Source organism: Sinohyriopsis cumingii, chromosome 2, assembly GCF_028554795.1.
Source record: "Sinohyriopsis cumingii isolate HCF-2022 chromosome 2, ASM2855479v2, whole genome shotgun sequence".
Lineage (NCBI taxonomy): Eukaryota > Metazoa > Mollusca > Bivalvia > Unionida > Unionidae > Sinohyriopsis > Sinohyriopsis cumingii.
In genome coordinates, this window is record NC_142962.1 from 132,145,122 (window position 1) to 132,172,970 (window position 27,849).

At 36.3% G+C, this 27,849-nt stretch overlaps 1 protein-coding gene across 1 annotated transcript in view; it reads left to right on the top strand.

The window, feature by feature from the left end:
• LOC149805856 (guanylate cyclase 32E-like) overlaps positions 1 to 27,849 on the top strand; it is a 112,340-nt gene that overhangs the window by 66,118 nt on the left and 18,373 nt on the right. Inside the window, exons 11-18 of the mRNA XM_089950581.1 lie at positions 385 to 456; positions 2,587 to 2,752; positions 3,395 to 3,544; positions 5,685 to 5,862; positions 7,665 to 7,805; positions 10,988 to 11,111; positions 17,067 to 17,310; positions 23,322 to 23,420. Of these exons, the coding sequence (XP_089806707.1) occupies positions 385 to 456; positions 2,587 to 2,752; positions 3,395 to 3,544; positions 5,685 to 5,862; positions 7,665 to 7,805; positions 10,988 to 11,111; positions 17,067 to 17,310; positions 23,322 to 23,420 (1,174 nt within the window). The remainder of the gene's footprint in view (positions 1 to 384; positions 457 to 2,586; positions 2,753 to 3,394; positions 3,545 to 5,684; positions 5,863 to 7,664; positions 7,806 to 10,987; positions 11,112 to 17,066; positions 17,311 to 23,321; positions 23,421 to 27,849) is intronic.

The following is a 27,849-nucleotide window of genomic DNA, read 5'->3' on the forward strand; positions in this document are numbered from 1 at the left end:
GCCAGGCGCTTAGCATTAAGAGGTCAGTGTTAGGACTGGTCGGCCTGGTGTCAGGATAATGTGACTGGGTGGGACATGACGCTACATGTCAGCGGCATGATGGCCCAGTGCTTGGCATTACTTTAAACTGCCACACTGCAGACATCGTAACGATATGACTTGAAAATTGTTAAAGATACGTTAAAAATCTAAATCACACACACACACACACACACACACACACACACACACACACTTCTGTTTTGAATCGAATAACATTAGCCGTCTGAAAGATATTTGAGGTATTTTTAGGATTACTTTAAACATAAATAAACGAGATAATTCTTCGAAACCATTATCCGATTCATGTTGAATTTCTCTACAAATTGCCACTTGTTTTTCTAGGATATACTGCAGAATGAAGACATTCACCTAGATGACATGTTTGTAGCGTCCCTGGTTTCCGATCTTATAAAGGTATAGAGGATATATATGTTTCTTTAAAATAGATATAGTGAAATATTTCACGCGTGAAGTGGAAAGCATTGTATTTTCACGAGTGGCATAGTGAGTGAAATTCAAAATGTTTCCACTTCACGAGTACACACAGACACAGATATATATATATATATATATATATATATATATATATATATATATATATATATATATATATATATATATATATATATATATATAATTATCTTGGAATTTGTCTCCATTCAGTGCCAATGTAAATAAACGAATAACGGCTGCATTACTGCATTGATAAAGAGAAGTTCCAAAATTTACAATAATTACAATAATTTAGGACATCAACCTTTAACAAATTTATCTTGTATAAATATTGCTCCAAATTACGCATTATGTCAAATTAATAACTATTTTCAAATGAAAATGAATATTTTTTTCATGAACATATTTTTTTTTTTGCGCTGGCTAATACAGTCAGCATTGTTTGGGTAAGGGTAATCTGGAAATAACACGGAGCTGCCAAATCAGAAAGATTTTAGAATCTTGCAGCAAAGGATTTAAAAAGCTGTTTTTATAAGTTATTTGAACCTACCTAAGAAGACCAGTAACTCCTCCAACGTCTTGTGAAAAGTCAGTTTAATTTTATTCGTTAAATTTGTGAATAAAATTTTCCAGGATGATAGTGATGATGATATTAAGTTTATCAGAAAAAAATACAATCTAGCCCTTGATGTTGCCGGTAATTAGGTCATATAATCATTTACCAGTGACTTATGGCTGGTCATTTCTTACCTGTGGAAGTCAGTGGAGCGTTGGTGGGAATAATTAAAACGATATCGTCATGCATGCGTAGGAATGCTGTTAGACATTCTAAGTTTTGAGATCGTAGGGATCTCTACGTATTCATTTTTCGGAAACCGAATCTTGCAAATAATTCCGACCTTTATGCCTTTTGTACAAAGACTGATACAGTTCCCATTTCTTTAACTGCAAAACAAAAGCGGTGGGTACAGTTATTACACATTAAATGAGACAATTATGCATTTCAATAAATGGGACAATTATGCATTTCAATAAATGAGACAATTATGCATTTCAATAAATGGGACAATTATGCATTTCAATAAATGAGACAATTATGCATTTCAATAAATGGGACAATTATGCATTTCAATAAATGGGACAATTATGCATTTCAATAAATGAGACAATTATGCATTTCAATAAATGGGACAATTATGCATTTCAATAAATGGGACAATTATGCATTTCAATAAATGAGACAATTATGCATTTCAATAAATGAGACAATTATGCATTTCAATAAATGGGACAATTATGCATTTCAATAAATGAGACAATTATGCATTTCAATAAATGGGACAATTATGCATTTCAATAAATGAGACAATTATGCATTTCAATAAATGAGACAATTATGCATTTCAATAAATGGGACAATTATGCATTTCAAGTCAAATAAAACATTTAAATTATTATACTCTGTTTCAAATATCAGAACTTACAAGAATTGAAAGTTAACATAAACAGTACAATGAATCTATGATTTTCCTGGTATTGTCTATGTAAATCTAAATATTCATGCAATTTGAAATAACCGAATGAATATTTTCTAAATGCATTGCCTTCAAGAGTAAAAGCCGTTACCAGCTCTACGTTAGTGTTGCTTTAGAAGTTTTCCGATGTTTATATTAGCGTTACTAATTACGTTGTCCTTCTAATACAATGAACGGACGCTATTTTAAATACACTATTGATTGAAGAACAGTGGCTGCACATAATGAGCATGAAATACATACATACTTACCTACCTACCTACCTACTTACCTACCTACCTACCTACATAATACATACATACATACATACATACATACATACATACATACATACATACATACATACATACACACACAGGTAGTTTGGTACGTGGATAGATCGGTACAGTTAGTACCCACTACTTTACATAGTTAATTGGGTAGATGGATATGTAGGTAGATAGGTGCTAGATTCTAATATGCATTTATATAAAGATTGAATCCATTTTATTATTTAAACATAACAGTGATAGTAAACATAAGAGTAATAGTACTATAGATAGTGGTTACTTTTCAGGGCATGATTTTCATCCATGAGAGTGAAATCGTGACGCATGGAAATCTTAAATCCAGTAACTGTCTGGTAGACAGTCGATGGGTGCTTCAAATTGCCGACTTTGGTTTTCAGCAGCTTAAAAGCGACAGGTCTTCAAGTCTCACAGATATTCAAAAACACTATAAAAGTAAGAATCCAATGAATGTCCTATACTATATATAATATTTACGTTTACAAATGTCCTATACTATATACCTGCCGTATAACATTTACAAACGGAAGAATATGATGAACGGTTTTTAACTGATTTAGTTTTATTGAATATCATGAAAGACCAGTATCACACATTTGTCATGATGTCACTGAATATCATGAAAGATCAGTATCACACATTTGTCATGATGTCATTTTCATCCTTGTATGTGTCGTAGATATTTCTTTTGCCTAAATTTGCCCAGGAGGAACATTGCTATACACAAAAGAGTATGCTAAGATATGATGTCTTCTGTAGACCTGACGTATTTGAATGAGTGCAATAATTATCTTCACATATTATTGTGAGAATTTGTTTTATTCATCATTTGGTGAAGAGTCGGTAGCATTTAATAAAGCCAGACTTACTATTTGCTTACTATCTGACACAGTATTTTTATTGAATGGTATCACACCTCGAATTTCAAGTCACCTTTCTGATCCTAAATATTACATTTTGACCTGTGTGAAAGCAAGACGTCATAAAGATCTCAGTCGTAAAGCATTTTTAGACTAGTGGTTTTTAAAGCTTTTTCATTTCTTAACAAGTTATTTACATATTTGCTTCGAACATTAGATATTGCTTGGAAGGCCCCAGAGCTACTAAGAGACATGAACAGGGATCCGAGGGGCACACAGAAGGGAGATGTGTATTCATTTGGCTTGGTGCTATACGATATTATCGGCAGAAAGGGTCCATGGGGAGTGACGGGTTACTCGTATAAAGGTAAGAGATAGATCGAGAGAGAGAGAGAGAGAGAGAGAGAGAGAGAGAGTTGTTGCAGATTTCCGATACCTCGCATCTAAAGAGAAGTGACATATTTTGGGGGAATTTCTTAAATTATGATCATCGATTTTTCTTTTATTTCTTTAGGAAATAAAATTACTTCCAAGATATATAATGACCTCTTTCGATAAAATCTAGATTTTTTAAAAAAATAGTTTTTATTCAAAAGTTCTTTAAGTTTCAGAAATTTTATATACGATCTTTCATTAATAAGTTAGAGAACATAAATATGTCTGTGGCATGTATGTATATACGACCACGGCGACTATAATCTCCTGCTACATAAGGCATCCACTACCGACTGGGATCGCTTGACATGTGACGATATTGACAAAAATGCCAAAACAATCACCGACTACATAGTCTTGACAGCTGGCCAAAGTATTCCGAAGAGAAACTGTTAAAGCTAAATCATCGGAACCTCCATGGATCACAATAACAATCAAAAAATCAATACACAAACGTAAGACAGCCTGTCGAAAAATCAATTATTCTTACGTATCATCTCATTGGATTAAATTTCGTTGGCTGAAAAATGAAACAATCTGTATAATTCGAGAAGCCAAACCGCTACATACTAACAAAGTAGCACAGAAACTGAAATCATGTACTACATCATCCAAGGACTAATGGTAATTTCTTAAGGTATTCAGTAGCGTTTACCGTACACATTCTAGTCCATGCTTTGATGATCACGGTCGAATATTAGCGATAAAGTTGATAAGGCTGAATTATTTAACGATTTTGTAAAAGAACATACTGAACTAGGGGAGATAAATGTTAACTTTCTTGATATACACCTTTACATACGGATGTAAGTTTATGTTTTGTAGAACTAACGCCTGACGAAGTACAACATGTCCTCAAGAGCTTCCCTCTTGGCAAGGCTTCTGGTCCCAATGTACTAAACCATATTCAGCGTCAGAACTTGCACATACGCTTTTTTCACTTTTTAGTAAGTCTCTTAGGGAATCAACATTTCCAGGTTCTTGAATAGAAGCAAATTTTGTCACATTTTAAAGATTGGCGACCATTCCATCGTATCTATTACAGACCAATATCGCTTCTCAATATTGTTGGTAAACACAAGTTTCACTCTTGCATAAAATGACATTGGTTCAAGTGCTCCCTATCTCATATATCTGATTCCTACAATTATTAGTTATATGACTTACTTAATTTTAACAATTTCCAATTAGTACAGACTAGAACAGGTGTCTGTTACAACTAATTTCATCATTCGCGCATTGGAGAATTTAATTCGTTATCTATTGAAACTCGTATAATTGACTCCATTAATAACTTCAAAAGCACATTAAATTCTCGCAACACTTATGGTCCCAGAAAGTTTGTTTGGTGTAGAAGGAAATTTAAAATTTCTTCATGCCCTACCTAGAACAAATTGCAGTTCACTTAACATTTGTTTACAAAGAATATCATCGAATCAACTCTTATATAATCGAATCAGCTCTTTGTAGCTGTGGATCTGTAGAAAGTACACAACACTTTTTTCTTGCGTTTATTACGAAGAACAAAGCATCACAATATTTCAATCCCTCACACCAAATGATAATTTAACTTTAAAAACCTACTTGTATGGCGAAGCGTTCGTCAGTATGAAATTTGTATAGCGATTCAGTACGTCCGTATTAAGTAAACATTCGTATTTTCGATGCTATTAATAAATTACAATAGAAGCATTGCTCACTTAAATCTCGCTTTTTTTCCTTTTTAATTAAATGATTAATTAATTTGTACCTTTTTAATCACCTACTCCCTCGTTTTCACCATCCTGCTTGATATACCTTGGCTAAATGCTGATGTTTAAACAAGACACCCTTCACTGCGACAGTTAAATGACTTTTTTCTCATTAAAACTTAATATCGGCCTCTTTATATTCGTATATGTTTACAATTTTTGTATCGTAAAAGAAAAGAGCATGATAAGCAAATAGACCTTTGTTCCAATCCTGTACCTTCTGTTATACCTCCTGTAATTTCCAACAACAAATTTATAAAAAAATATATTTAAACTTAATATGTTGCATGATATCTACATTTTCTTCCTTGTTCAATGTAGAAATAGTTGATAAAGTGAAATGTCGGACCGAACATGGTGTGTTCCGGCCAGAGTTGTCTTTCCTGTCATGTGAGCCCTTCGTAAAGCAGTGCTTGATGGATTGTTGGTGTGAAGATCCCGAACAAAGACCGGATTTCAAATTCATTCGCTACCGACTTAAACCCTTGCAAGCAGGCCTGTATGTTAATACAGTCTTTTCCATTTTGTACTGTTTCATGATTTACTTATTTGATTATAACCTCATTTCAAATAGTTCATAACTGCTAAATGCTTTTGGAATTTCATTATCATCATCATCATCGTCGTCGTCGTCGTCGTCGCTGTCGTTATTATTATTATTATTATTATTATCAAGTAATTTTATTGTTTTATTGTGACTCATAATTACCACGACATCAAAGCTATTAACGGGTAAAGAAAAACTTTTGAGTAACTTTCTACTTAAAAATAAATCTCTTTGGAAATTCGAGCTTTCATTTGTGTTCTGCAATTTGAGAGAAAACTTAGACACATCTTGATTTACATTGAAGAACCAAATAACTTGTATGATGATCAACTATCCTGGACACTTTTGTTTTGCAAGTGCCCACATAAATAAAAATGCATTACAGAGTTTGTGAACTGTGTCTTCGAATTACAGAATCAAAGAATCATAAATTTGCACAAACTGATAAAAATGAATTAAGACTGCGAATATTGCGGAAAGCTACTATTACGGCCAGGTCCTTTTGAACCCATTCTGTCGGGTTCGTCAAGAGGGTAGCCTCCACCGGATTTTGTCATTAGTCCTGATGCATCTTCTTCGGAGAGAAAGAAATAATGCACATTGTTTATTAATGTCCCCATTTATGTCAATTATGAGACCGATCGAAATGTAACAAAATACTCTATAAGGACCGACCTAACAATAAGTAGGTCACGTTGTCGTCTGATAATCATTACCTTGTAAGGAAAATTGCTGAAATCTCGAAAAGACTAGCATAGTTTGATGAGACAACATCCTCGATAAATCAGTTTACTTTAATGTCGCATATATTAACTATTTGTAGCATTTTCTACCTGAGGGTAAACAAAAATGTTGCTATATTGCAGCTGCATTTTTCTGTATTTAAACTATGAAGAAGTAATAGAGAGTAAAACCAGAAGTGACTGAGATATTTAGAAAAAAATAAAGGTACTAAATTTAATACAGACAGGTTAATAAGGAAGAGAAAGAAAACAAATACCTTGCACTAGATTCGAACTCGAGACCCTTCATATAGATTACATTAAACAGATTTTTCAGCCAGTATTTGTGACAGATTGTTTGTCCGTAAGCGTTAGTTGTATGAAACTCGCATTAAAAATATGTTCTACAAGCATTTTTGGGAGTGCAGTTGAGTACCTTCCGTAATTTACTATTCAAATTTAAATAACGGTTTTTGCTAGAAACTTCCTTAAAGCATTTTCAGATTTGCTCCAGTACGTACTATGGTACATAATGTTTTAAAGTCGAAAAAAGCACTTACAAATAAAGATTTAAATAAAGAACTTTTTAAAAAATGTTTTTTTTTTCTCTCTAAGTTTAAAAGAAATTAGTGTATTCATTTTTAGCGTTATTTTGAACAATTTGGAGATGATTTGTACTAAATATACGACACTTTAAAGAATCTTTAAAAAAAAATTAAACAGTTTTTGATGTTTTAAAACCGACCCCATTAGGGACAAAACCCTCCAAATGGGCATTGCATTGGACAACGAAAACAGTTCCCTCATTTTATTATCTCCGAAGGCTTCATTCAACCTTTTTCAATGATACTCTAAAAAGCTAGAGAGACTTGTCATGCTTAGGCATGAACGTGGATACCTCTCTGGAGACTTTCCGATATCAGTATGCTATTTTTATTCAAGGAAATCCAAACTCCTGGATAATATCATAGCTTGTTTTTATACCAGGAAGTCAAATATCTTGGATAATATAATTGCTTATCGTTATTTCAGGAATTCCAATATCGTGGACAATATGATTGCTATGATGGAAAAGTATGCACATAATTTGGAGGGACTGGTTGCTGAACGTACCGAGCAATTGTCGGAAGAAAAGAAAATGACAGAAAACCTGTTGCTTCGCATGTTGCCAAGGTAACAGTGAGACTATTCATACCCAGCTAGTTCATGCCATTTTCTTTTTCGAAGTTTTACACCGAGACAGTTATTTCAGTATTTTGTATACAAACTAAATGATTCTTCCTGTATGAATGCAAAATTTGGTTACTGCATGGAAAATTTTGGCGAATCTTAGAATAAGTGCACTTGAAAGTTAAGATAAAGATAAAGTCTACCTGTTCCGTCTGAAACAAACACATTTATTGAAACAGAAGAGCAGGATTGGTTTATTAGCCTGTTTTCCCGCCCAGTTACAGTCATCATATGTGTTTACCTACCGAAAATTTCACTTAAAAAAAAAAAAACTCTAGATTTGCATTTAATGTTGTTTCGAAACAACAACGCTTAACTGGCATAACGGACCACGTGCGGCAGGTCTCAGTACAAATCTTAGTGATTATCTTTTAATTAATATCAGGATTGAATCATCTCGTAGGTTACGTAACAGTATATTTCTAACTAAGAGGCCCATGGTAGCCGGGGTTCGCCTTTACGACAGAATATTCACACATATAACCTGTCTATGTGGGTTCGAGTCTCCGTTCAGCCAACGTAGGTATGTGAGAAAGTTTGCCAGTACCTTCCAGTGGGTCGGTGGTTCTTCCCGTGGTCTTCTCGGGATCTTCCTGTACCAGATATACAGGTCGTCATGTATAGTCTATCATGTGCTGAAAAATAGCTTTAAACCCGATGAAACCAAATAAAATCTCCAACATGACCGTCCTTTTTCATTCACTTCCCCTGCAGAGAAGTCACGTGAAGTTTTCGTATGCACCACTTGATGCAGAATGGTGGCAATGGAATCATGAATCATACGACGTTTTTGATAGATTTGTAATTTCAGCCAACCATGACTAATAGTGTACTGGCTTATATCAGGTCTTATATTTGCAATAAATGAAGCTTTGCTGTAGGTCAAACTGCACTGGGGTGGGTAGTCATTAGTATTAATGGCTATAATTATATAATATAAGTACCATGTATTGTAACAACTATTAATGCAAATAGAATTCCTATAAAAAGGATGCCTTCCATACTGTTAGAGCGTAAGGTAATGCCACGCAATCAAATAGGAGCGGATGGAGAAAGAAATATATCGCAATTGGAAATAAAGGAAATCAAACAAGAAAGAAAGATAAATATATAAAATAAGATGAACAGACAGGTAGAGAAAGCAGAAGGAAGAGGGTAAGTACGGACGAAAGACACACAGACACACACATACACAGACACACACACAAACACACAAAAAACACGAGCGTGTGTGTGTGCGAGAGAGAGAGAGAGAGAGAGAGAGAGAGAGAGAAAGTAATTGATGAAAAGGAAACGCAGTATTCGAATTGATAGGAATTATCAATTGTGTTAAAGTAAACATGACAGTCAGTGAAAGTTATCTTGCACGAACATTAACATCTCCTCTCCCATTTCTGTTACCGGTAAATGCAGTCATAATTTTGTGTGATTTCGTATCGTATTGTAATACATTTTGGAGTATTCTCATTCGTTTATACTCTCCGTTTTAAGGATTTCTTAGATTTTTGTGATAACTTGTTTGATCATGGGAAGCAGGTGTTGGGATTATAGTCCTCAAACTGCAATAATTAGCGGGGCCCCGAGTGGCCGAGTGGTCTAATGCGCTCTCCGTTACGGATCACTGCCATCTCACCTCTGTCTGCGTAGGTTCGAGTCTCGGATTCGGCCAGTGTGGATATGTGAGAAAGCTTGCCAGTAGCTTCTCGAGGGTCGGTGGTTCTTTCCGGGGTTTTCCCGGGTTCTTCCTCCACCATTAATACTGGCCGCCATGTATAGACTATCGTGTGCTGAAAAATGGCGTTAAACCCGACAACAACAACAACAGCAATAATTAGCCAATTACTATGAGCAAACGTGAATGGTAGTGAGTTTCCATGATGCCATGCTTTCCTTTTGGTGAATTCAGGTCAGAGCCACACGAGTTTCACTGTCGCTCAGTAGTCCTTATAAAAATCTAATTGTGTAAATTGATTGTGTAATTCCAAGTGCAGTATTTATAATTGGAGACTGGTCCATTTTACAAAGCAATAAATGAAAATGGACCGTTTCGCCGTCGGCAGGCGCCGTTTATTGCTACTACGGTGTTTTGCGAAATGTGGCTTAAAATCATGATTTAACTGGCCTAAGGTGGCGTAGTAAAAATAGTTCCCCGTATTAGGTGCACGAGTTATATAGTTTCACGGCGTGACATGCTGGCGGTACGTTACGGAAAGTTAATGAAGATAAACCATGCAATTGGAGTAAAATTTTTTATAGAATGAGCGCGTTGGACTTTCCAATTTACAACAGTAGTTGTACGGGAGTCTTTGAAATCAGGGGAAACTTATGATTCCTAGCGGGATTCGCGCCAGGGTTTGACATAGCTCGGCCAAGAAAACCCTTCGGTTGTTACAATATTGTTGTTTATTGACGATCGCGATGATCACCAATATACTGAAGAGGAAGGAGATTGATAACACTTTTTTACAGTCCACTACAACATGGCATACTGCGTTATCCTTTTCTCTTCGTCCGTTACACCTTGTTTATGTGGTTCGCTCGGCTCAGTTTTCGAGCACTCTGATGTGGCATTTATGAAGGTTTTGTGTTTGTGTTTTTAAAAAAATATTTTTAAAGTAGGTTTGAAAGTTTTAGTCATATCGCTACGACGTCTGCAGTGTGGCAGTTTATAGGGATGTCTAGCACTGGGGCATCATCTTCATACCGCAGACATGTATCAGCATATTCCACCCAGTCACATTATCCTGACATAGGGCGACCAGTCATAACACCAACCTTTTAATGCTGAGCGCCGCCAAGCGATGATGCTGTTAGTACCATTTTTATAAGTCTTGGGTATAACTCGGCCGGGGTTGACAAATCGATCGAGGTCAGTCATGCATTGCTCTGACGTTGTGTACTTTTTGGTATGAATACTTAAATACGACAGGGGTATGGAACACTTTTATGGCAAGCATCATCTCTTCACGGCCAGTACACCATATAGCCTCACCTCCCACTTCACTAAAAATACCTCCAGATAAAATTCGAATCCTTGTGGTTTCCAACTGTTTTATTTGTAATTATAAGTAAATATCCCAAGGCAAACACGAACACACTTTGCTATCCAATATTCTATATTTCAGGTTTGTTGCAGACCAGTTGAAAAGAGGGAAACCAGTTGCACCTGAGACATTCGACTGTGTCACATGCTATTTTAGCGATATAGTCGGTTTCACGGCTCTGTCTGCAGATAGTACCCCTTTTGAGGTATAATAATCACATCGCGTACATTGTATTGGAAGGTCATATAATTTTGTAAACGAAACACACACACACACACACACACACACACACTATAATCTTTGCTATTGCAGTCAACGCGATTCGGGAGTGGTGAATTCATTTCGTGGATTGATCTAAATCTAGATTTGTTTGGAGATGTGTACGTACAAATACAATTTAGATATCTTTGATACATGTCTTGTATTTGGTTATAGGTGAAATAAGCAATCTTCAGGTTGTCTCTTTATATGAAGAATTTATTAACCATCCCGCTAATTTGTACGCCTTTTTTTCCTCAGAAGTAAATATGCACGCTTTTTTGCAAGACGTTTCCTCCAGAAATAAATACGCACACTTTTGTGCAAAAAGTTTTGTCCAAAAATAAATATGATGGCTTTTTTGGATGACTTTTTCCAGAGAGAAAATATGCATGGATATTTGCATGACTTTTTTTTCTACAGAAATAATTATGCACATTTGTTTGCATGACGCTCTTTTCTAAAACTAAATCTGCAAGCTTATTTGCATGACGCTTTTATTTTCAAGATGGAAATATCTTGTCAAATACTCATTTTTTCTCCATTAACTTTACACTGTCGAAATTGTGCAGTGTTTTTTCTTCCATTGTTACGAATCTAGGGTCTTAAACTCTGTGGCAAGAAAGAGTGATAACCAACAAGTTTCGTATAATGGTTCTGACAAGGAGTCGTGCTCATAAGGGTCTATAAAAAAGCATAGAGAGCATATTAAGGCCAAGAGCTACCCGGTCTCTCTCAGATACGTCATGTTTTACAGTCCAAATACTAAATTCGAAAAATTTCCAACTGAAGAAGGCGGGTGTTGGTGGAAAACCTAGAGCCTCAGAGCCAGTAAGCCAAGATGACGAGAAAGCTTTATTTCCGCCGACGAAATGGGTTGCTTTGCAATTTCCCCCATTTGTACTTTTTTATATAGAGAAAATGTTTGGATTTATAGGAACGATACAAGTCAAACACGTTATATAAATAGCTGGGGTCCCACCAACAAACAGTATATACAAGTCATACAGTTCGTGTAAATAGCATGGGTACCTTAAACAAAGAGTATGCAGAATTACAGGGCATAAACATATCTTTACGTGGTAATACAAATGACAATAAATTTACTTACTTTTTGGCTTCTTGAATTTCCTTTAAACATACTTTCGTAGTTTTTTCTCTGAATCAGAATTGCTAGGGTTCCAAACATTGATCCATACAATAAAATTGTACTGTAATTTCAACAGAATTCACAGTCTCCTTACTGCACTCAAACACGAAGTGAATGTGATATTTCCCAGCAAACAATATCTAATTCTGCGTCTCTATGATAAATTCAGTTAAAAAATTCATACTTTTTTTTCCCACCTTATGATTCTAAACAATCAGTGATAGAACGGAAACACATGCAGCTACATCAAGGCCAGTCCCTGTTGACCTAAATCCAGTCCATCACAGATAAAAAGGCAGAATTTAGTTGGATCGACAGAAACACAAAACCCTTCCATTCCAGCCCAACTGGAAAGTTGTTCAAGGCGCATTCACTTACAACATGACTCGATATTTCAATTTTATATAAAGCTAAATAAAGATTTACTTTTGAAACTAATGACTGAGCACGCGACACGCTACCAAGATGAAAGGTCACTGGGCGGTGCGATGTTTGCATAAATACTGTTACTGTGTATTGTTGAACCTACAGTTGTGTATATACTATGGAATCTAGCATAAATTCAATTACTTTGTTTATTATAATGTGTTCTTTTCATCATTTAGCCTTAGATATAAAAGTAAAACGAGTGTATGATAAAAAGGTTACAACATTTGTATGGAAAAACATGAATTCTTTTTTTTCTGAGCAATACTGTATGGCTACCATCATATGCACATATTGCCGATAGAAACCCCTTCAGTTGGCGTCAGTTCAATTGTCGAGAGAAATATCGGTAATTGCATAAAATGTACATCGATGTAGATTAGAGTGTCAGCAAATAGTTGCATGTATTAATGAAATGTGGAGATCAGCACCAAAACGTTCAGTCGGTATCATTACAAGTGTGGGTCTGATTTAGTGGTTTATTCATTGGAATGAGGAGAAGTTAAAACTAATAATACTGGATTACCAATGACTTGAATGCCAATACTACTGGATATCAAATCAATTAAAGCCATTCTTCTGACTCTTGAACACCTTAGAAAAATATGCCATATTTGTCGTTATTAATATGTCTTTTGCGATGTGGTACTCTGTGTCCAATGCTTAAAACATACAAATTCTCAAAAAAATGTCAGAATGAAGGACATCAATCTATCTAGCGATCGATGTTGATGCAGATATGAATACGTACCAAATTTGCTTTCAAAATGCTTACTTCTTGTATACGTTGAAATAAATTTCTGCTTACAGGGTGTCATTAAACGTTTAACAATAATATGATGAATAATCCAAAATATATAAAGTTTAATTTTGAGATGACAGCCACTTAGTCATATCTTAAATTAGTGTTACCATAGTTACATGTTCTATTACAAATTGACTTAGCAGACAAAAATAAAATAAATCAGAAAACTTCTTTTCATATGGAGAATTGCTCAATCGTTTGCAGACGCTGGAAATGGATCATTTTCTGTGAATAAATCGACGCCAAATAGAGTTTATGATGCAGCACTCCGTGATTAATGCAATAAGTGGCATAAAAAGGCTAGTGTGGATGAAATTAAAATGGTATCAATGTAACACCGCACTTCCTTTACAATATTTCCAACCAATCAGTAACAGTCAACACTTGAAGCTTTAACGTCTCCTTAACCTATCCTTATGTAATGACAATTACGTGCATTTGATTTTAATATCTGCAGCGGAATAACAAAGAACAGCTCCTAAAGCACGAATCCTCAATCAGGGTTTTGGAATTTCAATGTACACGAATCCAACATTGTCACTTACACATGGATCATCCGACGCATTTTGAAGACTTTGTTTTGTTCAAGCCACCTATATATGAACTATATAACCGTAGGTGATAGCGCATATAATGACGATATTTAATTGCGTTCACCAGTCTTTGACCATTTCTTTCATGATTTTGAGGAGAAAAAAAATACAGTTAATTGCTTTCAATTTGAAACTTTTGGAGGAAGATCTAAAAAACATCTGGTAAATTATATTATATTTGGATTTTAAAAAAAATATTAGCAGCGTAAAGGGAATTTAATAAAGACATCTCGCTGTTCCAAGCTGTCTGATATGAGCTTGGGGTTCAAGAATGTTGCAGGAAGATGACATATTGTAGCGGCAGGTTAAGGATCAGTAAGAAAAGAAAGAACTTCTTGGAGAAACAGTCTTATATATGAAAATGCAATAATAATGCAAATCAATATGAGTGTGATAAAAAAGGTATTAAAAATAGGTTAAGGGCACATAAACGCTAGGGTCAAACATCAATAGCTTCTGAACAGAATCCTTCATATCTGTGTCCACTTCATTATGTACGGTGGACTCATGTATTTTGTGTATTCTAAAAGTAATAAAAACAAAGCTTCAGAAATTAAATTGGCATTTGCCTAATCAAATCTCAAAAAGATGCATTAATAACCCCAATGCACGGAAAAGATTTTCATATAACTTTGGTGACTTCCGTCAGAACGAAACCATGTAGAAAAAAGTATTTTATTTAGATACATGAATTTAAAAAGCAAGGAGAAGCATCTTCATTGCATTATTACTTGGCATGAAAAAAATTAAAAATAAAGAAGCAGAGTGGTCAGTTTTATAGAAAGAGAGAATCTTTTCGAAAAGTCTGATTAACGGCTTTCAGATAGTTGGCGCCATATATATTACCGCAAACCAGGACAGATTTGATGTCTTTATTACCTTCACCTACTTCAACATCTTTCAGATCGAAAAGACGACAGTCTAATAATATTAAATGAGACTGAGTTATGAACGTCAATGCTGTTACGGGCAGACAGGATTTCCTGCGTCTAGGCATTTTATCCTTTTCTTTTAGCGAAACCAAGAAAGTTGCTATGTTGAATGACTGCTTTGCTTTAAGGAGTGGTTGAAATTGATTTGAATAATGGAGTGACATTCTAATATAAATAAGAATCAATGCGTAGAATATTTTCACTCAGGAATAAAGTTGCAGATTGAAATGTGGCATTTTTATTCCGACAAAGTGTATACTTCAACAGCATTACCTCCGAGACCCGTTCTCCTTCTCCTACGTTTCCAGTTATCTACATCATATGTGCTAATGAAGAGGTTAGTCCCACAAAAGCGGGATAAAATTAATGACAAAATCAAAATCTGATTTGAAGAGAATCTAGTCTGATCACGTGGTCCATCAGAACTTCTGAAACATGTCCTTCTCCAATGTAACCATTGAAATCCGTTCACTTTAAAAGAATTATTCCAATAAATCTCAAATGCAACCATTGAAATCCGTTCACTTTAAAAGAACTATTCCAATAAATCTTAAAATCTTAACAATTCCCTTTAAAATTAACATCTGATTACATGATTTGATCTTCATTTTGTTAACTAAAAGGTTACACTTACAACAAGTTTTCTCACATTATTACTTAATACAAATTGTGGATAAAAACAAAACAAAAACAAGCAAACAATACAAAACAAACAACAAACATACAAATAAAAGCAACAAAGGAACAAATCCTAAAAAGATAATTGCAACTGTACTAATATTCGTTTGCTGATGATTTAAATCAGGTCCCACTGAAACACGGTATGTATTTGCATATAAGTCGAGTCCAACTGCAAACTGCACAGAACCAGATTGGCCGTCGCATAACGGCATATATGGGTATACGCCGTTTCTTTGGAATACCCAGTGGAACTAATAACATAGACCCTGAGCTGCTGGCCTATTCATCATGTGATCGCCTATCAAAGCTTATATTATTTGCAGTTGTATCTGACTTATTCGTGAGTACGACGGAAAAAACATAAGAATCATTGGGTCACAAAAACATAGAAAACACAAGAAAGGCATTTTAATTTTTTTCTTCACAGCAATGTATTTGCTAATAATGCCAATTGTATACTCAACGTTTAGCATAGATATAAATTTTTGACAAGAGACTCAACAGCGTTTTGTCTGCAAAATATCAGTAAAATTCAACAGCGTTAAGGGGTAAAACTATGTTCTGCCCATCACTGTACACGCAGTGTGCCCATTAATTCACACATACAGTTATTCCCATGAAAAGCGCACTGCTTATTCTAATTATTTTTTAAATTCTACAAAGCTTCTTGTCTTCACTGTTTTCTGTTACTTATTTTAAGAGCATTGACTCGTAACAATATATAGATATATATCCAAATACAAACGTAAAACTTGTTGTGTTCTCTTCAATAATTACCTTTAATCACTGATATGAAATGACAATTATTTACATACTACAAATATCTGCATTACTATGCAAGTAACACACGTCATTCACTTAAAAACTTCTACCAGTCCATGAACTCAATAGTATAATCACTGCAACTGTCATCGTTAGCTTTTTCTGCGTATGCAGCCACGACTGCTATTACCAAACAGCAGCAACAACATCAGTATTAACACAGCAATGATATCAAAAACATTAACAACAACATCAGTATTAACACAAGCAATGATATCAAAAACATTAATAACAGCATAAACTACTACTACTGCATCTACTTCCACTGAGTTTGGAATTGCCTTTTTAAACCATCTCCACTATAAGTAGGTGCTGCCATCGTCATTTCAGTAAAGTATGTTCTAATATTTGAAATGAGGGGTAGTAGTAGATGTGGAGATTGTGTTTGTATAGTTGTAGTAGTAGTGATGATGCTGGTGGCAGTAATAACACATAAGTAATAGTCGTTGCAGTTCTGTATGATACATGCGATTTCTTTTTATTTTCTTCTCAGATTGTGTGCATGTTGAACGATTTATATACTTACTTTGATTCCATCGCCGACAACTATGATGCCTACAAAGTGGAAACGATTGGGGATGCATATTTTGTTGTCAGCGGACTTCCGATTCGTAATGGCGACCTCCATGCAGGAGAGATAGCATCGATGTCACTTGAGCTTCTCGACGCTATAAAGAAGTTTAAAATCAGGCACAAGCCACACGAAACATTAAAGCTTCGTATTGGAATTCATTCAGGTAAATGTTGGTACAATTCACTGAAATCATGCCTGATACAGCCGTAACATATTGCTTTAAATTTATTCTAAAACACGAGACAAATACGGCCTCCTGAATCAAAAGCGCACTAGAATACATTTCATTTTCAAGCAGTTATCTAAATATGGAAAATATGAATTTTTTTTATAAAATATTTTTGAACATGATAAAGTGATATACTCAACCATGAATCATGCTTTTCTCCAAGAAAACATAAAATATTTTGAACTTTTCATTCGTCGTCAAATTCTAGTTTTTTAAATCATTCATCCTAAATTGTGATAATTACTGCGAAAAGTAGAGAACAAAATTGCTCTTGGTACTGAAAAAGATGACGACTTCAACAAGATCGCACATGTATTCAACTGTATGACGATTTCAACAAAATCGCTTATGTATTCAACTGTATGACGACTTCATTAAGATCGCCCATGTATTCAACTGTATGACGATTCCAACAAGATCGCCCATGTATTCAACTGTATGACGATTTCAACAAAATCACCCATGTACTAAAAAGGACGATGATTTCAACAAAATCACTCATAGCGCCGCGAGCATTCTGTCACCCTTTTTTATACGAGGAGCATTTCCGTCTCGAAAACATTAATCCATTATACGTTTTTCAGGACTAATTATCCTTGTTGGGTGATCAAGGTCGTTCATTTGGGTTGAATTACTTTCCACATACTATACCCATAATTGTGTCTATTGGCTTGTGAGGTCAGTTACTTCTTAATGACCATTATCGCTGTGTGATGCACGAGGTAAACTCATCATTGGGATATCACTGTGATGAATTAATGGAGGTTTCAGCCAAAGCTAATCTAATCACTCTCAGAGTATTGATCAGACAGGTTTTCTTTCAGTTCACTTCTAAGACGGATAAAACTGTTTGTTTAAATGATTCCATGTATCCCATTATCGACATAATCTTAATACCTGGAAGGGTTTTCTTCTCGTGTGCAATTTTAGTTGAATTACCTACCGTAAGGCCGTAATAATGCAATGAAACCCACCACATTTTCAGTCAGTGTGGATCTTATATACTACAAGTACTGCAAGAGACATGTTGTAGTAAATATTTTTTTTAAATACGTTTATTAAACATTAGGGCATATATATCAGGAAAGAAATATCGTTGGTTGGTTTAACGGCACGTTGAAGGTATGCTTGTCTGCATCACGCCAAGGTAATGGGAGCTAAGTGACTTTGCCAAGGACGCACAAATGTAGCCTTTCTGGGCTGATCTGAACTATTTGATTGCTAGTCAGACGCTCTAATAACTGATCTACCGAAGCTGAATGAGACGAAGGGTGCAATATTCCGACAGGAGTACGAAATGTAGTTTCCTGTGCACGTGCATCAACGTAGATAGCACATATTTTTATTTGAAGCACCTTCAAAATATTACACTTCTTCAACTGGTATCTCATTTTGGTAAGATGGTGCATTCTTAATTTTGTAAAACAATTAATGTAGAATGGAAGGGAGAAATCACCGTCATTGAACAAATGCTCTTTTGATAATGTTCGCTTAGTGATATTTAAGAAATATAATTTTAAAAAACAAACAGACCGAAGTTCAAAAGTACACGAATTAGCAACGATTCTTTCTTTTGATGTATTGCGCTTTGATTGGTTTCTACTCCCTTGTACTACACATTTGTGTGTAAAAAGTGAAGATGCTTTGAAAGTTTTGTTTCATACTATCATTCCAACAAAGTTTTTGAAATTTGCACCTGCTGATATGACCAATAGTTAATATATCTTTCAGGTGACACTAACTTAAAGAAGGATAATATCAATGTAATCAATGTGTTTACAGTCTTTTTTTATTTTATTAATCCACCGTGGCGTAACAAACCATTTTTTTTGTGCTACGAAATAATAAAGCAGTTATTGCATTCACAGCCAATTTAGAAACGCATGGTGTTCAACGTCTTGGCCAGTGCTGGTGCTAGATAAAGTATAAGTTTTGAGACATCATCTGTATTATTTTATTGGAACCGCGCTTGCCCTGAAATGAAGACATCGCCTTAAAAACGAATGCAAACGAAGAAGGCTTAGTATAGAAACGTTTTTATTTAATATACGAAGCGCCCGAATTTCCGTTCTGTCTCTCTGGTTATGAATTATTGTGTGGAATTTATGTCTTCCTGATGAGTTATTGGAACATATAACAGAAATGCATGACATTTAGACATCCGCATTACCAGTATCACATGAACCGTTTTATGACTTCGGTATGAAAATACATTGGCAGCATCAGTAATACAGTTCAGTTTTATTCGAAATTACTGTCTACAGTGAATCACGAAGTCGATAACAAGGGCAGACAATGTCTACATATTTAACTGCGTAATGTTCAAATAACATACTATCCATGCTTGAGATCTTCAGGACACAAAGTAAAAGTCTTTGGTACAGCAGGAGGAAACAAGTTGTCAGTTAGGTAATGTTTGCTCGGAGGTACATTATACAGACGTAATTGTATCAAACACTCAGATTACACTGGTCAACAGTGAAATCATTACTGACTTGAAAAGGCCCTAATCTGTAGTATTTTGGTGTGCCGAACACGAATATAACCGTGAAAAATTTGTATTGGCTCTCGTTTTGAAGATATTCATATACCTCATTTTCTATGTTTCACTGTGTAAATTTCTCCAGTAGGACTGCAGCAACATCCGGAATAATGATGTAACATTGCATAATACCATCATGCTCACATCATCCACAGTTGATTGCATCATTTTCTGATGCAATGCAATACTAATGCCATGCGGCTGCTGAAGTAAGTTGACGTCAGCAGTGTACTATACATGTGTAGGCCTATTATACTAATGCCAGGCGGCTGCTGAAGCTGACGTAAGCAGTGTACTATATAAAGCCCAATCAGATAGGTTCAGCATTTAAAATATTTTAGACGTTGTGCGAGACAGTTCAAGCTACTGTTACATAAAACTTATTATTTTATCCATTTACGTACAATAAAGAACAGTAATGCCTCGAAAGTGTGTTAATACCGCGGACAATTTTTGCTATATTTGTGGGGAAGTGACATTTGCCAACCAGAAGAAAAGTATCAATTCTCAAGTGAAGAAGACATCTCATCTTTACTTCGGATGCAAGGTTGGTGACCAAGACAAGCCTTGGGCTCCGCATATATGCTGTGCTACATGTACAACACAGCTTTCACAGTGGTTGAATTGCAAAAGGTCATCAATGCCGTTTGCAGTCCCAATGGTGTGGAGAGAGCCAAGCAACCACCTAAATGACTGTTACTTCTGCTTGGTTCCTCCTCTTTCCGGCGGAATAACGAAGCGAAAGAAGTCGAGAATAGTCTACCCAAACATTCCGTCTGCATTGAGACCAGTTCCACATGGTGAGGGACTTCCTATTCCAGAACCTCCAGCAGAATATTCTCTTGATTCATCTGACGAAGACAAAGGTGAGTCGACCTGTTCTTCTCCTGGTCCATCAGCATGCAGTGATCCAGATTTTCACTGTGGTGCATCATCAACCCCACACAGAATAACACAGGAAGAACTAAATGACCTGATTCGTGATTTGGACTTATCAAAGAACAAGGCAGAATTGCTAGGATCAAGACTCCAACAATGGAATCTTCTAGAAGAAGATGTCACAATTACTGCATATCGAAAGCGCCACCAGCAATTGGAGCCTTTCTTCAGAAAGGAAAGTAATCTGATATTCTGTTCCGATATTGAGGGCCTCATGAATGCTTTAAAAATCACTCATGACCCACAAGAATGGAGACTATTTGTGGACTCTTCGAAACTGAGTCTCAAGGCTGTGCTTTTGCACAATGGAAACATTCTTCCATCTATTCCAGTAGCGTATGCTGTCCACATGAAAGAGACATACGATAACTTAAGGCAGCTACTGAATTCCATTGAGTATAACAAGTACAGCTGGCACCTCTGTGGTGATTTGAAGGTAGTTGCCCTTTTAATGGGACTGCAGCAAGGATATACAAAATACATGTGTTTCTTATGCGAGTGGGATAGCCGAGCAAGGGAAATGCACTACATGAGGAAGGAATGGACTCACAGGCAGAATGTAGCCATTGGAGAGAAGAATATCCAACACCCAGCTCTGGTTGAGGCTCAGAAAATCTTGCTACCACCCCTTCACATCAAACTAGGTTTGATGAAGAACTTCGTGAAAGCCATTGACCGGACTTTGCCAGCATTCCGATACCTGCATGAAAAATTCCCTCGACTCAGCGAAGCAAAGATTAAAGAGGGAGTTTTTGTGGGTCCTCAGATTCGAGAGCTTTTCAAAGATGACCGGTTCAACAACTTGCTGGAAGGTGACGCGAAACAAGCATGGAATGCTTTTCGCCTAGTTTCTACAAACTTCCTCGGAAATGTTAGGGCAGAAAACTATAAGGAACTAGTAGAAGACATGTTGATGAAGTATAAGAAACTTGGCTGCAATATGTCTCTAAAGATTCACTTCCTTCATTCCCATTTGGATTTCTTTCCTAGCAACTGTGGTATTGTTAGTGATGAACACGGCGAACGTTTTCATCAAGATATCGCAACAATGGAACAAAGATACCAGGGAAAATGGTCCACTACAATGCTGGCTGACTACTGCTGGACACTCCTCAGAGATGCTCCCGAACAGCTGTACAAGAGACAGGCGAAGAAATCTAAGATGTAGTCAATGACTTGATTTTTTATAGGTAGGCTATTACAGTTGACCTTTTACTATTGGAATGCATTTCGTTATGTAAACATTAATTTCTTGCAGATTACAAAAAGAACTAGAGCCAATTTTGCAATTTGACTGTCATATTCGTGTTCAGCACATAAAAATTGATAAGAATTGACTAATTTTATTTCAGTAACATGACTTTTGTAAAAATTTGTTGTCCAGTGTTACCTACAACTTTATATATCCAGAGACTATATTCTCTGATATTTATTACAAAAACAGTCCTTCTTCATAATGAAACGTCGTAATAATCACGCGAATTCCGATCGACCTCAAAATTACATGTTTTATTATCAAAGAAACGAGACAGATATACACAAAAATAGGTGTAGTTACGTAAGTGGTATCATAAGGATAGAAAGAAAGAAGGACACACACGCTAAGCGAATAGGGCTGGGCTACATATTTCTAAAACAAATTGGATATTGAAAGTTCAACGGTAATGAGTTCACTTTGCAGGACTGCAGACATGGGTTCAGACCGGCATATCCACTTATCTTCGTTTCAGACAAATATCGAACAACTAGAATGGCATACCATTTTGTTTCTGTCATATTTAATATTGCATCTATAATGTATGTCCGCGGTATAATCGACACGCTTTTAGCTAAAATCTTTGTAAACATTCTCCAGTTGACCTGACACTTGAATGAACAATATGACCCTCAGAGGAATTTCCGGCAGATATCAAATGCTACAAAATGACGCTGTCCGTGTCGACTATTCCATGGACTGGATGGACAGTTATTCTTTGAATTGTAGTTTGTTAAAGACAACCCCCCCCCAAAAAAAAAAACAACAACAAAACAAACAAAATCTCTACTTCTAGATGTTGTTGGTTATCGAATTATTTAATTTTGATTTAACTGGCGTTTGGGGCTTTAAATCAGATATAAATTAAATCGCACACACACACACACACACACACACACACACACACACACATCGAAAAACTGGCATTCGTATAAACTTATATGATGATTATTTTTTAAAGAAAAAATCAAAGAGAGCACTGTGCAGTAAATTATATTAGTAAGTTAGAAAATTGCTCATGTAGATATTTCAAATTCACAGAGAAACATCGTTGGTACAATTTTAATCGGATAATTTTAACATAAAAAATACAATTTTTTTGGTCTTAAGTCGCTTGAGAGTTTCACATTATAAACACACAGATATCACAATCAGTCATTTGAAGCTTATTTTGATTTCGGTAAACGTGTTCATTCGGCAATTTTTTAGGTCCTTGTGTGGCGGGTGTGGTTGGTTTGCGAATGCCGCGGTACACATTATTTGGTGACACCGTCAACACAGCTTCTCGCATGGAAACAACCGGAGTTCGTAAGTAATTTCCATATACATATGCAAATCTTTATGCTCATTTAGATAAGATTATGTCATACAAAGTGAGAACTTGAAAACGGACATGCCAGGTAGATCGACCACTCATCAGTTCTGTTGTAATTTCTACATTCATTTTAATTAAGCAAAACAAATCTAATATGCCTAATAATAATAATAATAATAATAATAATAATAATAGTAATAATAATAATAGTTATTAAAATTATTATTATTATTATTATTATTATTATTATTATTATTATTATTATTATTATGCTTTGCAGCGATTTCAGAGTTCTTTCACTAATTATGGGCAACATTTACTCTGTCCATGTGATATTACACCACCGCAGTGAACCCCATGTTCCGCCACTAGGGATTTTTTTGCTACACACGCATGCATTTGATATCGGAAAGGCATGGGCACCCAAGTAAAGTTCCCACGAGGTGCTCCAGTCAGATGAATACAGCCTATGTGAACTTATCGTATCACTGTTATTGTTGATATGTGGTTCTGATACTGCAGTATACTGACTGTTGTGTAATATAAGAAACGAAGGATTCTGCGTAGCCTTCAATTCTCAAAGAGGAACCAAACAATTCTTGGTTAATACAAGATATTCACCACAGCTGATGTGAAAACGAATTAAATTATTGTTGGTGGAAGTGCTAATTAATAAAATTTGAGGTATATCATTACCAATTACCATTAAAAGATGCCAGCTATGATATAAATATGGACAACGTAAGCGATAAAACGATATATGTACCCTATCCAAAAAATAATAAACAATGAAATGGTAATCCTAATATCGCTTCATTTTTACAGCGACATAAAGGAGCGAGCATCACATTATTTTTCGCTAGCGCTGTTAATTTTATATTTGAGTTCTTTCTTTTACTGTAGAGAGTTTTCGGTGACCTGACTGGTTAGCTCGTTATATTCTCATCGATATGTTTCAGGTTAGAATCACGCTAGTGGATATTATATTTTCCTATATTACTTGAGTTTAGGTTGCGTTACACACAAAAATGTAAGTAAAATCTAATGATGCACTATAATTGTCAATTAAACATGTTGAGATGTAGTCCGGTCTGAAGCAAGATGCGAACCTTCTCGGATGTCTTTTGGGACTTTAGAACTCATCTTGGCTGCAAATTGAAACCGTCGTAATTGCCACTGACGAAAAAACATATTTCGATCGTAAGAAATTAGTGTACGACTGTTTTAGACAAGAGCATCCTTATAAGTCTCAAAGAAATACTGTACGCAAGCGCAACCCGTGCGGAGACTGTTTTCTTTTCCATGAGAATGTTATCTTAGACAATTATAATTTGAAGATTCACTACTTGATAGGAATACTATTTTAAAAAGATTCATGAGCGTAGCTAATGCTGGAATTAAATTTCCCGAGCATTGGTGTGTTTGTAAGTCACAAATAGTCAGGCTTATCAAGTTTCGCGCTTCGGGTTTGTACATTGTTTGGTTTCTCTCCAGATGTGGCCCTGAGTGATCTACTGTCAATTATTCTGATGGCTCCCATGTTTCTTCCAAGACACAATCCCCGATTGATGTACGTTCATTTCCCAATTATTGACCATGATGGGCTCGCGTTGGATCACCGTGGAGGTATCGTGACAATACATATGTATGTTAGAGGTCGACCAGAATATATTCACAACAATGATAGTCGTACGTGGAGGTCCGATACCCGTGTGTGTTGTCAATGCGAGAAGACCATTTTAAGCAACAATTTACGAAAACGGTTTTGTTGAAGTTGTCAGGGGATCGTTCACAGGTGCGTCAAATATTCTGGGCCCAGATCTCGCGCGCTGCACCGATCGCCAAACTAGTTCCAATGCGAGTCGCTGATAACATCTAAAGCGCTACTGCTGATCGCTTAAAAGTCTAGAATAGCAGGCGATTTGATTAAATTGAGATCGACCGAGACGAGTAGTAATCAAAGGTGGACCGCTCCGGTGGCCTAGTGGTTAGAGCGTCTGCCTCGGAAGCGCAAGGTCGTGGGTTCGATCCCTGGCCGAGTCATATCAAAGACGTACACAAATGGTACTTACAGCTACCTCGCTTGGCGCTCAGCATTAAGAGGTTAGTGTTAGGACTGGTCGGTCGGGTGTCAGGATAATGTGACTGGGTGGGACATCATGCTACGTGGATGCGGCATGCCCCAGTGCTAGACATCACTATAAACTGCCACACTGCAAACATCGTAGTGATATGACTGAAAAAGTGTTAAAGCTACGTTAAAAATCCTAATCACACACACACACACACACACACACACACACACACATCAAAGGTGGTTAAACTACCATCAATGACAACAATGACTGCCTAATTTGGTAAAGTCATTTTGATAATGCTCTCAGACGATTCAAAATATAATTGAAAGTGCAGGTCACTTGTAAATGTTTTCGATCATATGAGGCTTTCTTGCCAATTGAGAGAAAACTAATAATTATACCGCCGGTACCAAGCTAATTGTCAACGTCGACATTGACACGACGATTATCGGATTCTCCAGATGCAGTGATATTTATGCGAGATCCGCCTGCTCGTGTATGAAGTTCTTATACGGATGGATTCGAAAATGCAGACACTAAACAGTTTATTATGAGGCGGCCTGTAACTCGTCACTGTAGCTGTAGAAGATTTAATGTTGTCTTATTTCAGCCTTAGATTTGTATAACTTCGTGGATATTCATTGTTGGTGTCATGTGCGTTTGGTCAAAGTCACATAAGAGCGTTTTGAAGCGATGTCCGGAAAATTACTATCAGGGCCAAATACACAGACATGGGAAACACCAACAATGCAACTTGGCATACTGATCGTGTCTGTGATGGTAAAGTTGAATTTACAACATTAACATTGTGAAGGCCCTTGGTAACCAACTAACTGACTGCAGAATCGCATTTGTTGCCGTTTTATGCAGTCTGAAGACACTTCAATGCTGTCAATTGACTTTCACCGCAGACTGGCACCCAAGCGACTTTCAGGGACAGTTTATGTATGAAATAACTAAGCAGCAGGGTCTTAGTTAACCAAAACAAGTTTGTGTGGCTTTTCAAAATATAAATCGAGTGAATGACGGACCAGCCCGTAGTCTAATGATATCTGACTGATGTTTCCTTGTGGTTAATCGACCATAAGGAACACTTTGAATTCATTTTACGTGCCGTCACAAACAATCATGTCGCACCGGCATCAAAACTTTGTACCCCATATATTACTTTTTATTGGAACACCTGAAGTGATTTAAACAGTGCCGGTCGTCATGTGCTTGGATTCGTGTTAGTCCGGTTTGTGCTTAATAGGCTGCTGAAATGCACCTGTGGCCGAATGAGGGTGACTGATGCGCTCGTCAAAAATTTGTTATATTCACAAACTCGTAATTGAACAGCACACTTTAAGTGATATCATAGTTCAGTTTGAACCAGCGTTCTAAAATAAAGACCCCCCCCCCCCCACAAGATTGTGCGGTCACATTGAAATTTTCTTCTACAAAGTTAACTGTAATTGTCGACATGTGACTAACGCAAAACATTATTGATCAGCTAAAGGCGACCAAAAGAAAACATCACCTCTGTGACATTAAAATTATCAAGTCGGAGACGACATAAATGCAAACAAGAGATAGTATAGTTCTATTTCTCGGAATGATATCCTGAAGAAGGCGATTGGTGGGCGCATAATGTCTTGTAGACGAATAAGTGAAAGGAAAAAGTCTTCGTCTGCTCGAAATAACACACAAAATGTCCTCAGTCAAACGTTTTCAGCTTCCAAGGACGCCTAGCTAAAGTTTTCGGTTGTGGCCTATCCGTTAACCGATTTTGATGAAATTGCGATGAGAAAGTTGGTCTAGCATTTCCGAAGGGTCTTTGTTTCAGGACGAACCGAACTGGACGAAGCCGACATTGTTAACCTGTATTCAACAACAGGAACCGGAACATATTGATTCGTGTATTTCGTAACTTTTCGATATCTTTGATAGTTTGACTCTTACGGAATTTAACCGTAACTTGAAGTCTCTGATTATTTACATGGTGGCTTTGCCACTCGACGACAGCGTCTTCTGTTACTGTTTCTTGATAGTGCCGTTGCAGACTCGGTTAGACGGCCAAATAGTCGACATAGTATTGTTGAATCACTGCGTGCACTAGCCGGAAACTTTATCCCAACAAGCACATACTGAATTCGCAATGTCGATAAGAAACAGCGTTTGTTAGCATTACGAAAAGCTTGTTAACATTTATTGACGCGGAGCTGATGTGGATCTGACCAATTTTGCCACCAAAGCCTCTTTGGATGAGTTTATGAGCCGGGATGTTGTTGACGGCGACCCGAGCGTGCTTGTGGTTCTCCAAAATCAAACTGGAAAACTGCAAATTTCTGACGCGGGTATCCGC